General features: G+C 38.7%; 1 protein-coding gene across 1 annotated transcript in view; it reads right to left on the bottom strand.

Moving 5' to 3' along the window:
• prkcaa (protein kinase C, alpha, a) overlaps positions 1 to 12,966 on the bottom strand; it is a 183,011-nt gene extending 170,045 nt beyond the window's left edge. Inside the window, exons 1-2 of the mRNA XM_053498018.1 lie at positions 12,548 to 12,966; positions 10,267 to 10,298 (exon numbers count right to left, since the gene is read on the bottom strand). Coding sequence (XP_053353993.1) covers positions 10,267 to 10,298; positions 12,548 to 12,711 — 196 coding nt within the window. The 5' untranslated portion in view covers positions 12,712 to 12,966. The remainder of the gene's footprint in view (positions 1 to 10,266; positions 10,299 to 12,547) is intronic.
• Between the last annotated feature and the right edge of the window lie 1,576 nt (positions 12,967 to 14,542).

Genomic DNA, 14,542 nt, shown 5'->3' with positions numbered 1-14,542 from the left:
GACCCCTGGGGATTCCCATGCCTAGTATACTGTATGTAAAAGAAAATATGTGAGCATAAAGGGGCAATTTTATATAATTGACAACAGAAAGCCTCATGGCAGCGTGAGGATGACTGAGATAACAGTTTGAGTTGCCTTTAAAGGATTTCAATCCAAATGTGTGATATAGTCAATCAATCCAAGGGCAAGGGTTAAAGTTCTGTTCTCTCAGCCAAAACAGATTCGTGTGTTCGGCTCGTGAAATTTGTCTCACTTTCTGAATTTATTAACCTTACAGCAAGTCGAAACTAAAGATTTCTGTCAGATTTATCAGATTTTCATTGTATTCGCTGGTGTAGGTTGTGTGTTTTACACTGCAAAGTCCATCCTCCAGTTATACGGCGCCGTTTCTTTTCTCATAACTGTATGATTACTTTTATTTAGCTGAATTTATGGGTTTATGTTGGCATGATTTCTTTGCTTATCTGTACCCTTTAATTAATGCTGGTAATACAAAACGGCCGCGTTTCACAAAATGTTCTCTATCTATTCTTAGTCCGTGACCTAGTGAACTAGTGCGAGGATGTGTTTTGAGAGACAACAAAGCTCTTCTGTACGTTGCTCGGGATGATGAGGTCTGCTAAACGCTGTAGACACAGTAAAACTCGGCAATATATTCCATACATATAAAAGTGAAATGAATTAAATTAAGTTAACAAAGTCATAAATTGGGTAAGAATCCATCTAAAATCATTCTTATTACAGATTCTTACTGAACTGTTCAAATGGTTTCTGAGCTGATAGGATAATAATCATTCTTCATCATTTTTCTCCAATTTGAGGTAAATCCTACCCTCTGCAATATGATTGGTTACAAGAATTCAATCTCATCTATGATTGGTTAGATTTACTACGAGGGTGAGTCAAAAATTATCCGCACTCCAATTACATTAGAACTTCTGTTGGCCGCACTTTTCAGCGCTTTCTGTTTGTCTCCCGATTCAGTTGAGAGCGTGTTACATCGGTTCATTTGTAACTGTGGTTGGATATCTGCAAACAAATATACTCTACATATTTATATACTATATACTCAATACTCTAAGAAAGGTGAAAGTTTCTTAAAGAAACAAATTTTTCTATGAGACATGAAGCCAGCCATCTTTCGGAAAATTCATCAATGTTTACAGTTTTCTGCGATTCTCGAGGCCAGTATTGGAACATTAACAGGAAAAAGATTCAACAACCAATAGTGGTCGTTACAGCAAAATGCTTATTGAAAAGCTAAAACCTAAACCTCAGATTAAAGTCAGAGGACTGTTAATGACAATGTACATCTGCACACTTCTGCCGACACTGTCGACAAAACTTCGATTTGCGGCGTTAAAGTATCCTCCTTATAGTCCTGATCTTGTTCCATTAGACTTTCGCCTGTTTGGTCCCCTGAAAGCAGCCCTATGAGGACGGAGACTCACTTGTGGAAGAAAGACTGGTGGGAAAGAGTTGTTTGTTTTTACGCATTTTACTGGTCCGGAATGAAAGTAAAATTTACTTCCCAGAAACTCGAGTCGCCTAATGTTACCCTCACACAACAAAAACAGACAGAAGGGGGTGTTTACTTTTACATCTTTTTAGAAAAAAGAAACGAGGACTCAAGTGTTTACAAGGATAATATTTTCCTATTGAACAGGCTATCAAGGGTTTACTCCTCCCCTCTCATTAACACTGAAATTTAATGTTAATCAGGTCAGACTGTTCCCACTGAGGTACTTTAGATGATGCAGTGCTGTTCTGTTTGGGTTATTAGTGGAATATTAGAGTCCATTTAAATGCATCTACTCAGAAGCACAAGGACCATATGAATAGTTTTTTTTTTCCCTCTCGTTTTTGAACAGGATTTTTATTAATACTATATTTAACAATATAATTCTTTTGAAAATGCTCATACAAAGAAATTACAAATAAATCAGTTCATTTCCAAGTTGATATAGGAGACCCACTATAAGGAATGTTGATTTTTAATATGAAGCTGATTAGGCCACCTCAGAAACCTGAAGAAATTTGCATTATTGCTGGAAGATACAGTATGACTTCAAATCAGTATTACGATTAATTGAGGTAACAAATTCTATCTCAATAATAATTTATGCACGTAAAAAAACTTATTAAAAGATTGAATTAAAAGAATGGTTTAGAATACTTTTCGGCCTTTTTTCCCCTCTTTCCCTTCATTTTCTCACTAATTTACTCTTAGCCAATTCACCCACATCTCTCTTTTAAAGCACTCTCCCATCAAGTTCACAACTACCAAGCCGAGAGAGAGAAGACTATCCGCCCCTTTCGCTACTAAAGACCTATCCGCCCCTTCCGCTTGCGTGAGCTCGCAGATGTCCATGATTGATTGGCTAGTGTCACTATGACTGATGTGAGAGTGTGGGAATGCCATCACAACCCCCAAAGAAAGAAAACAATAGATGCTGGTGAAGGAGCTAGTATTATGTGATAACAGAAGCTTCATAGACTTTAACCAGAAGGTATCTTAACTAAAACAAGCAACTGCAGGAAATTCCAGTCCTGATATTGCTTTCCTAATAGGACATGCATTACTATGGGATGTGCTGATTCCCTCCTACTGTACCTCTGCCACATTTTTTGCAGGAATTAAAGAAAAATTCTAATATTTTTCAGTGATTTCATTTAAACCTGATATTATAATAGGTTCATTCATTATTGACACACTGAACAAATCATTTCTACCAAGGATCCCAATTGTAACACTATTGTACGTCACCAGAGAAATAAAGAGAAGAGCAAAACACAAACAGGCACACGGTCATGCCCCATTAATGGTTGCCATAGTTGTGGACTCCTGATCTCTCTTGAGATTTGCTGCGTTATGATATCTGTTTCCATTTAACACAAGACTATGCAGTAGGGCTCTGTACTGCTCTCCTGCCAAGACTCCATTCAAGACTGCAATCACACACTAAGCAGTCATTAATTACAAAACATGCCTCCATTGTTTATGGTTTAACAAGCGACTAGCCTGGTTTCGGGCTGCCATCAGGACTGTGCTCTGTGTCTGGGGCAGAATAAACGTCCATGTGTCCACGTCAGACTGACTCAGAGACAGCATATTTCCAACTGCCGTATGACATCTTAAGAGCAGTCCTGTTTAAACGTCCAGTTTGTAAAATGCATACAGGTTTCACAACGTTCTAAATGTGGCCCTCTGAACGACAGCACAGCAGGAGCCAGGAAAGAGAAAAGCAAGTTTACCCTGAGTACAGATGCATAAGGACAGACTTCCAGACTAGATCTGAGCTTCTGTTTTCACACTTCTAAATCCCTGGAACCCAGTCCCAAACTTCTAAACTTTAGAATTTTATAACTTTTGAACTAATCCTCTGGACTTTAGGCTAATTCCAGAACTTAGTAACTAATTCTAAATAGTGTGGCCTCAATCTAAAATTTTTATCTAATTTTAACTAACTCTGAAACGCCCGAGCTAATTCTAATCTTTTTAAATAAATTTTAAAACTTCTAAAACTAATGTTAAAATAATCAAAATCTTTTACAGCTAGCAAACTCATTACAAAAGCTAATTTAAAAGCATTTCTAAACACATATTTCTAGTTTTAGTGTAAAGCTTCTTCTGAAACATCTCAGCTAATTTCTAAAAATCTGCATTAATATTAATACTTCTAAACTAAAACTAGTTCTAAACCCTCTGAGCTTATTTCCAAAGCTCTAACCTAATTTGAACCTTCCAAACTAACTCTAAGCTGACTTTAAAGAATATTTCCCAAATTTCTAAGGTAGTTGATCTGCTTATGCTAAAACTTCTAAACTAAACCTTTATATCTAATTCTAAAACATCTGATTGTCCTCCTAAGCTAAAAACACCTGAGTTAATTCTAAAACTTCTGAACTAATACTCAGTCCTTAAATCTAATTCTGAAACTTCATATTTAATTCTAAATATTTTTAAATACATCTAACATTTTTGAGCTAACTCAGGAACATCTGGGGTAATTCTCAAGCTTTTGAAGTAAGTCTAATGCCCATGAGCTAATTCCAAAACATCTACTGTAAGCTAATTCCAAAACTTCAAAGCTAATTTGAAAGCTGCCAAGGTAATTCAAAATTTTCAGAAACTAGTTTTAAAATTTCCAAAGCTAATTCTAAAACTTCTTTATTTCTAAAACTAAAAACATCTGAGCTCACTTTTGAACATTTGCAGTAATTCTAAAAATTCTAAAATAATGCTTCGCATTCAATACATCTGATGCGAGTCTGAAATATGGCTGTGCAATTAATCGAATTTCGATTTCGGGTCTCAACGATCACAAAAATGGTGTAATCGGAAAAAACGATTATTCACTTTTATTTTAAGTTATTTTGACCTGCGTTCTGACGCGCGCGCGCATCCGCACTTTCGCCCCTCCAGAAGCCCGAACTCTCCTACTCTATACTATCAGTGAAGAAGTTGCGTATGTGGTATCTGATCGCTTTAAAAATCAGCGCGAGTGAAGATGGCAGAAAAAGAGCAGCCACAGAAGTCTTTGGTCAACAAAAGAGGTAGAAGCAATTCTGTTGTTCTGGAACAGTTTGGATTCGAAGAAGCGGACGTGAATCAAAAACATACTAGATGCAAGATTTGCTACGCGGTTGTGTCTGCACCGGTTGGGAACACCAAAAAACCTTTTTAAGGATTTCAAATTTAAACACAGACCGACATATGACCAACTAATAAAGAAACAGAAAGGACGACAAACAACCCCCACAACATCCTCCGCAACACAGTCATCCATTAAAGACACGCTCTTCAGTGTAACTCCGTATCCATCCAGCTCAGAAAGGCACAAAAAAATAACAGATGCCATTGCCTACTTTTTAGCCAAAGACATGTGCCCTATTAGCACGGTTGAGAACGGAGGATTCAGGAAAATGATAAATACTCTAGACAAGCGTTATGCTTAGCCATCTCGACACCATTTCACGAGAGTTGCTCTGCCTGCCTTATTTAAAAAAATGCCATTCAGAAGTGGCTAATGAAGTATTAAAAGCAGAGTACTTCGCCACCACAACAGACCTTTGGTCTAGCCGCACAATGGAGCCATATATAAGCTTAACAATACACTTCATCAATGCCGATTTCAATTTGAATACGAAATGTCTCCAAGCTGCGTTCATTCCTGAAGACCATACTGGGCAAAACATAGCCCATGGACTCAGGGAAGCTATGGCTGCAAGGGGTTTAAACGTGGAGAAGCTCACTTGCATCACAACAGACAACGCTGCAAACATAAAGCTGGCAGCTGAGCTAAATGGATGGATGAGGCTTCAGTGTTTCGGACACAGACTCCAATTGGCCATAGGTGAGTAGGAATCCTTCATACAGATTATATGCAATTTGCTGATTTAATTGTATGTAATTAAGTGATTTTTAACAACAGTAACAACAATACTAAAAATAATATGGCAAAAAAAAACATTTTACCGTTATTATTATAATTATTATTATTACCACTTGAACTACTCTTTGATGCTTTCTTAATCTGTCTTAATATATGTTGCTTTGATGAGGGTTGCAACTGTCATAGTTGATACTTAGTAGTGTTTTTTTGTCATTTTAGAGAATGCCATAAAGGATCCTAGGATCGATCGTGCAGTGGGGGTTTCCTTTCTTATAGTTGGAATAAAAGAGGGATTTTGCAAAAGCACAGAAGCAGCTGAAGCTACCTGAACACTCCCTTAAAACAGAATGCCCAACCAGATGGGGATCTAGGCAGGCCATGATAGAGTTCTTGAGCAGCATAAGGCCATTGCCCAGGTCCTCTCTAGCGGCCGAAAACTCAGACATCTCACCCTCTCTTGGCAGGATATTGACGTACTGAAGGCCATCAATAAGTCTCTTCAAGCCCCCTTGTTGAATTCACTGACGCACTTTCTGGAGAGAAATACATAAGTGTGTCTTTTCTGAAACCAACCCTCCATCTCTTCAGAAATTCAATATTGGAAGTGCAGGAGGATGACACAGACCTTGTCAAAAGCATCAAACAGAAGATAGTAGACTACCTCAATGACAAATGACCCAGAGACACAAGAGTTACTCGACATGGCCTCTGCCCTGGACCCAAGGTTCAAGTTTAAGTATGTTAATAAAGACAACCGGGGGTCTACTGAAGACAGACTGACAGCAGAGATGAAGAGTGTGATAACTGCCATGGTAGTAATAATAATAATAATAATAATGATGGTGATAATGAAAAGTTAACTGGATTAATGTGTTGACAAAATAATTTTAAAGTTTAATACCATGACATAAATTCTTATTTTTTCTATAATATGTTCCCTCCAAGGGGAATGCCCCTCTTGTGACAGCAGCAATGTCTGCTAATGTTACAGAGGATGCTGCTCCAAAGAAGAAGAAGGGCCTGGGCAGCTTCTTCGAGGTCACCACAGACAAAGCTGCTGGACCTCCTCTGCAACAGGACCAGGCCATAACTTTTAAGCTACAGTCGTACCTGCAGCCAGAGGCACTGGATGCTGAGGAAGACCCACTGAAGTGGTGGAAGGAGTCTCAGAGAATCTACCCACGTCTTTCCAACCTGGCAAGGAAATATCTTTGTATTCCAGCCACAAGTTCTTCATCAGAGCTGAAATAGGGATGCCAAATCTGAGAAATTCAGTCCCGGTTTGACTATTAAAGTGTTAATATTATAACCTACTCAGTCAGTTTAAGTTTTGTAGTAAAATATTCACAGCGTATCTATCAGTTATTGCAGACTGATCTGCCAGATTGAGTTTTTTGATTAAGTTCTGTTTCGACTTTTGCTGTAATTTCTACCCTGGTTCTGAGGCTCCTCTTGTGTGTACAGTGACCTGGGAGAATTTAGTGTCCAGCATAAAAGAAACTTGTCTTAATTTTGCATTATGACATGAAAAACTGGATATGAAGGTTAACAAACACAACATTAGCCAGGTTAACACAGATAAATGTTATATTCACCTATTTTACCAAGTATATTATGTTATAAATTTAAAATCATAAATTTAATATATACATAATATTATAAATAAACTATATACCAACAAACTATACCAATTTTTTTCTTTCCTTTTTTTTCCTTAAAAAAAATTTGTTCTGTTCTTTTTAAAAACATTACACACTCCCAATTAATAGTCAATACTGCGTTAAACCATTTCCCCTCAGGGGTGTGTGGACTGTTTATATATGATTCTGAACAACTTCACACACAACAGAAGTATGAAATAAGGCCGCAGGTCCCTACCAATGAGAAGTGTGCTCTCTGTTCTACATTTTGGTAGAGACCATGACAGACAGGCTGAAGGAGAGGAAGGGTTTTCAGGGGTATCTTAGTTATCCGGCCTGTAATATTTATCTCCCATACTGTAGATTTCACTTTAATTCTCAAAAATCGTTTCAATACCGAACAGGGATTTTAGCTTCAAAATACGAAACAATTTCGTATTTTACAGGGCCACCCTAGTCCGAAACGCCTGAGCTAATTTCAAACGCTCTAAGCTAACTTCTGAGCTAATTCAGGAACATCTGCTCTAACTCTTAAGCTTCTGAGTTAATTCAAAAACCACATATCTAATTATAATTTCCATTAACTCTGAAACATCTAAGATAATTCTCAATCTTCCTAAACTAACATTAAAACTGCTAAATTGAAATAATCTAAAGTTATTTCTAAATATCCTTAAACAAATTCTAAAACTTTAAAAGCTAACTACAAAGCGTTGGGCACTAAAATTTTAACATCTAATGCTAACATTTTTGAGGTCATTGCCAAACTTCTGCCCTAGTTCTCAAACATCATAGTTTATTTCCAAACATTTGCACAAACTCTAAAATGTTGCATCTAATTTTTATACATGTTTGATTTAAGGCTGAAGTGTACTGGCTAATTCCCAAAGTGCTAAGCTAATTCTCTGAGCTAATTAAAAAAATGTCTAAGCTAATTCTGAAACCTCTGACCAAACAATTCATGAGCTAAATGTAAAAAGGTCTAATTAGTTATAAAAATTGTAAAAGCTTATTCTGAAACTTTCGATGTAATTCTCAAAATCCGGAACTCGTTTTAAACCCCTTAGCTAATTCCTGTACTTTCAACACTAAAACAACTCAGCTAATTTATACTAATTGGAGGTAATTCTACATTCAATTTATTTCGTTGTTAATACCGTGTCATGAAATCAAGTTTTACAACATAACATAACAACATTTAAAAAAAAAAATGTTGATACCCAGAGGTTTTTTATGAGTTTCCATAGTCACTGTGCCTTGACATTGATCATATTTTAAAGACTAAGCCTGATAACTATTGTGGCGACGGGCTTGCAGCCAGTGCACATAATAATAAAAAAAAGCTCCTCGCTCGCCTACGAAAAGTCCTCACTGAGGCACGGGAAAGAGTGGCATTAACAATGTGACACTCCTTAAAGGGATGGGGCGCCACGACTCACCGGCATCGGCAACAGGAAGCAACCTACCCTCCACCTGTCGGTTCCTCGAGATGAAGGGACCCCGGCTGGGTGTTCTGCTCCCTATCCCCCCTCTCTTTACACCGAAGCTTAATAAATTCCAAAATACGAGTGTGTTTCTTTGTGTTTTATTAAACGTGCACCTGTCTTCACTGCATTCGTGCCTCTGCGTGTCCGTGACCATGGCCCACTACAAGGGCTTTACACTATTTACTTGAATTTGGCAACCACATGAATATTTTTCTATATTTAGCTGCACTAAATATAGAAAAATAAATTTATCTTCTGACGGATTTGACTCACAGTCCGATCACTGAAGGTTATATCATGAATAATAGACAATCCCATTAATCCGAATCAGCCCTGTGTTGGGAAGCGGTGAGGTGAAACAATTTTACCTTTGTAATTTTCTGAACTCCAATTGTTACCTCTTTTGTCAACGTTAAAGACAAAATCGCTCCCTATTGTTGCATGTGTAAATAGTAACAGTCTGTGCCAATCGTTCCGACACCGTTGAGCACACACTGACACACTCACTAACTCTCTCTCTCACACACACAGAGCAGATAATGTTTCAAATGCTTTCACTAATTCATTCATCCTCAGAATCCACTTTATTTTAAGGAATTCAGGGCCTATCCAATAGTACAAGATGGAAAAACACCCCACATGCTCATCATACCAGTCTATCAAAAAGCACCATAGACAAACTTAACCACACACTTCATCTCACTTTGGCGTATTCTTGAGTCTCCAGTTCAACCATGCATGCTTCAAGAGGTTGGTGGAAAACCAGAGGAGACCCATAAGAACAGAAAGATAACATTTGACACACTGTACAGACTTGAGGTCAGGATTGCAAACCCTAGAGCTGAAAAGTGGCAATGATGTCACAAAACTATATACAACTACATACTCAGTACATGATTCATTATGAGATACTGTACCATTTAGTGGATTTCGTTGTCTTGCTCTTAGTGTATGATTTCCTGAAATTCCATCAGTTTGAATCTAAAGAATTTCTTTGGACAAGACAATTTCTTCCTCTCAGACTCTCAAATAGACTCATAAAAGGCATTCAAGTCAAACAGGGACTTGTGATGAAATTTCTTGCACATAAAGGCATAAACCTATTGATGTGTACAGAAGACTTCAAGCACAGTAGGGACTAGGAGACTTTTTTTTTTTTTTTAATGGTGCAAACATTTTAAAGAAGGCGATACATCCATTATTAACAGTCTCGACCAAGATGGCTCAGAGCCCACTGCAAACATTCCCTTAAACATTCAGCAAATGGACCGCTTGACCATTGAAAACCGACTATTCACAAAAAAACTGACAATTTGTTGCCAACTTGCCTCGGAGATGCATTTGCCTCCAGATTGCACCGCTTGCATATTACAGGAACTCGGCTGGGAGTTACTGCCACATCCCATGCCCAGTCCTGAACTCGCTCCAAGCTATTTGCACATGTTTGGGACATTAAAAGAGTGACTCAGAGGCCAGGGTTTCAGACATGAAGCGGTCTGATCATGGCTCCGGAGAGGTGAGAAAACTTTTTAGCTTAATGGTATCCCATCACTAGTGAACCACTGAGATAAGTGCTTTAGTGAAGCACAGGATTATATAAAAAAATCTAAGTTGTTAACTGTGTTCTATTCGGCACAATCAAAAGGCCCGGTTTGACAAACACTGCTCATTTATGAATGTAAATAATCGTGGCTGTCCACTGGATTTGGCTTTATCTTCAATCCATCCATGTTTTAGGCTTACCTTGGCATTGGAATCCCTGTTTCCCGAAGCCCCTGCATGAGAGAGAGAGAGAGAAAGAGAGAGTCACATGACAAGAAGAAAGCAATGCATTAGACAACAAGATCTCCTAAATCCTTTAATGGGCTTTTAGCTATCAGATCCCTTCCCTGCCACAGGCAGTCTAAGTCGATTAAAAGGACACTGCAGTGCAAATGAACGATGTAAATATTTGATATCAGATTCACGTCAAATATTTGATGTGCTCCAGCCCTGGATTTCTTAAACACCCCAACAAGTGCGTGTGCCCTGTCCCTCACTACTCTTAAGAGTCCTGAGACACACACACACCCACATACGGTACACACACACACACACACCTGTAGCGGCAGCTTGCTGATCACAATCCTCTTGTAGATGGATTTGTCATTATCATTAACAAAGCAAGTAGAAATAAGGAACGCTAAAGAGACGTGATTGTTTAGCTTGAGCCTGAGCTGTCAAGATTTCAGCATGCTTAAATAAATAAATAAATAAATAAATAAATCAATCCTGTCCAAAATATCGGAAGAAAAAAAAAATTTCCATCGACTTTGATGAATGGCAAAACTTCACTTGACAGTTCCAGTTACTGAGAAAGCGAACATAACACTGTGTTTACAAAGCTCACAAAAACAAAATAAATAAATAAATAAATAAATAGACAGCAGGGGAAATTAATGTTAATAATGCTCTGTGGTTCACTGAAAATCAGAGGTTATGGGAATTTATTAACGGTAGACCATGATGACGTAAAACGGTGGGAACTAGGAACACACACAGAGTGCGTCGTGTCCCCGGGTAAGGGGTACATCTATCTACTGCAAATGACCAGAACGAACAGGACATACTGACGATATAAAACACCTGAAAAATACACTGAAAATATAGGAACACTCAATTAATGATGCACAGACTAACATCTGGAATACACAGACCTTGCATAACCTACAGGATATAATGGAAAACCTGGAAAACACAAAATGCCCGAAACACCCTGACAGTAATGCCTTAACTTCTGCCATCATAATTCTTTCAATATTTTTCCAGGATACTAAAAAAAAAAATCCCAGACTACACCTAATATGTTGAACAAACTGTACAAAATGTATCACACTCCAAACACCAGGATGCATAAAATGTCTGGAATACACCCAGAACCCACTGAATGTCAGTTGTCTGTGGAATGGAATATGGGCTATAATGGAAAACCTACAAAACACAGAATGCCTGAAACACCCTGACAGTAACTCTTTGACCTTTAACACTATAATGCATTCAACATAAAATCCACAATATGCATGGCATTCCTGAAAAGAAATTCCGAAATACCGAAAAATACAAACTAATTTATGGTGCATACTGTACAAATTGTATGATACTCCAACCACAATGATGCATGGAATACTGACTCGGTCTGGAATACACCCAGAACCCACGGAATGTCCACTGTATCTGTAATGGAATATCTGGAACAGTGACAACGGGATACGCCAGACACGCAGGAAGAACAAAACATCTGTAGCACACAAAATTCCAGAACCACCCAGAATATTTAGATACAAAGGATTAGAAAACACACAACAGTGGAAAAGGGCCATGACATTCAGAACGTCCTGGAATGGGGTAACTGGAATTCTACATCTGGAAAATTTAAAAGGGAGAGAGAAAGAGAAGGGGAGAGAGAGAGAGGGAGAATGCAATGAGGATATGTAGAACATATGAAACTCTTCTACACTCTCAATGCACAAAATGTTTTCATGGAACACGTAAAGAGGTCAGGACAGACCACGGAAAAACCTTGGACACGCTGAATGCAAGCTGTACACGGACTACTGGGAAGCTTCCCAAGAATGCACGCAACACAAACACTTGGGAACTCCCACAACAACAAAATACACAGACTCACATTAAACACTCCGGAACACACTTAACAACCGGAAACACTCAGAACACCTGGGAATTCTTATTATAATGCATGAACATCTCAAATGAACACACCCACACACTCACACACACTGAATACATGGAACATACGATATCTAACACACAAGTTAAAGTTTAGAGCCTTGATGTAAAACTCTACAGATTTTTCTTCTCCTCCCCATTAATTCCCAAACGCTTCCTGAAAGTTGTTTCCAAACACACAGAAGTGCAACTCGGTCTGGGCGGAGAAGGTGCCAGTGCAATCACGACATGTTGCCTTCCTGACAGCTGGATTCCGAGTTTGCAGGGAGCAGAGGGAAGTCGTGCAGGATCTACTGACCAGATAAAGTCGGTGCAGTGGCTGCAGAAAGTCGGCTGCTTGAAGAACCTCGCGGTGAATTTGTGGTTCTTCACTTCGTGGACGTTCTTCTGCCTGAGCGCGCCTTTTCGGGCGAACCGGTTCGCCACGTCCGAGGTGGAGGACGAGTCGCTGACATCAGCCATGGCACAGGGCAACAACTCAACAAAGTGGAAAGAGTCTGATTCCTCCTGCAGCTCACACAAAGTTGCTGTCAGTTCAGTGTGTGCCCGCACGCGCGCGCGTGTGTGTGTGTGTTTGTGCGCGTGTTAGGTTTCCAGCGTAATGCAACAGGCTCGCGCGACTCCGGAGGCGGAACTCAGCACGGTCTCGCGCGCCCTTCTCCTCTACTCGTCGCTACTTCTACAACGGTGGCAGCGCGTGCCGTAACCCTCGGCTTCTTCCTGGCGCCCGCGCTGACGTCACTCCGGTCCGCTCTGCTCATATGGGAGGGATAGGGGCGCGCGAGGCCACTTAGCGTGGAGGGAGCGACATCCGGCGGGTAAAGAGCAGCACTGCAACCGGGGTACAGTTACCCAGGAGCACGGGCTCAACGGGTGTACCGGATACTGTATATACCGTTCATAGTTTTTAACTCCTGACTATGGCAACAACAACAACAACAAGAAAAACATATCATTATTAAAACAACAACAACAACAATAATAACAACAGCAATAACGATGATAATAATAATAGTAGTAGTAGCACTACAACAATAACAAAAACAATAACAAAAATAATAATAATAATGACAACAGCAGCAACAACGATTATTATTGTTATTATTATGGACAAAGTGGTTAGCAAGTTATACCAGCAGCAGCAACAACAACAACAACAATAATAATAATAATAATAATAATAATAATAATAATAAAACTGTGCCATCATCACCACCACCAACAGCATGATCATTATCAGCAGCAGCTTATGGATAAGGTGGTTAGTAAGTAAAAAAAACTATAGCAGCATCAGCAACAACAACAACAATAATAATGAGGATGATGATGATGATGATGATGATAATAATAAAACTGTACTACCGCCACCACCATTATCATCATCATCATCATCATCATCATCACCAAACAACCCATCAAACAACAAATTACATCATTAATAAATGTTCTTTACTACTTTTGATACTTGTGATAAGAAATGAAATGATAAACTGCGAGAAAAGAAATATTTAGACATTTTTTCATTATTTAACATCCTCTTACTATATACATCCTCTTTACATTATGTACTGTATGAAATTGCCGTTTGTTGAAACATCCATTTTAACCCCCGATTCAGTGCCGAGAAAAAAGTCTTGTCTCATGATACTTCCAGCTGTGTACAGTACTTTACTGTGTCTGGGCTGTTATTGGGATCACACTGTACATGTCATTGACTGATAGGAAACTTACAGTCGCACAAGTGTACAAGAGGTTGGGATGGGACTCAACCAATTCTAGTATCAGTTCCCAAGTTGTGGAAGTTTTTTTTTACTTTCTGATTTATCCTCACTGGTACATTGATAATTTGCAAAATTCTTCACTGCATCCCATAAATACTCTGTCGGGTTCAGGTCAAGGCTTTGGGAAGTTTTATCTTGAAAATTGACAGGTTTGCTTCAGGTCATCATTTAAAAATCTACTTCTGATTCTTAAATGATTTTTCACCAAAGAGTTCATGAGCTGTAGAAAAAACAGCCCTGGACCCATTTCTAATTTATAGCACCTTTAATGCAATTAGATTGGAATTCCTCTCCTGTGGCTTTCTCCATACAAACCATCAATCATCAGCTTTAACTTCATCTGAAAATATGACAGTTCTCCAGAAGCTCTTGTCTTTCTGTGCACGTTCCTTGGCAAAAATTTATCCTTACTTTCTTATTCTTAAGGCTGATGAATGGGTTTTGCTGCATTACTCTCCTTCGGGACCGTGCTTATTGATCATGTTTCAAATAATTTGTGCAAAAACAAAAAA

Source organism: Clarias gariepinus, chromosome 6 (assembly GCF_024256425.1).
Source record: "Clarias gariepinus isolate MV-2021 ecotype Netherlands chromosome 6, CGAR_prim_01v2, whole genome shotgun sequence".
NCBI lineage: Eukaryota > Metazoa > Chordata > Actinopteri > Siluriformes > Clariidae > Clarias > Clarias gariepinus.
Note: the sequence above shows the minus strand (reverse complement) of the source record. Positions and strands in the feature narration are given on the sequence as shown.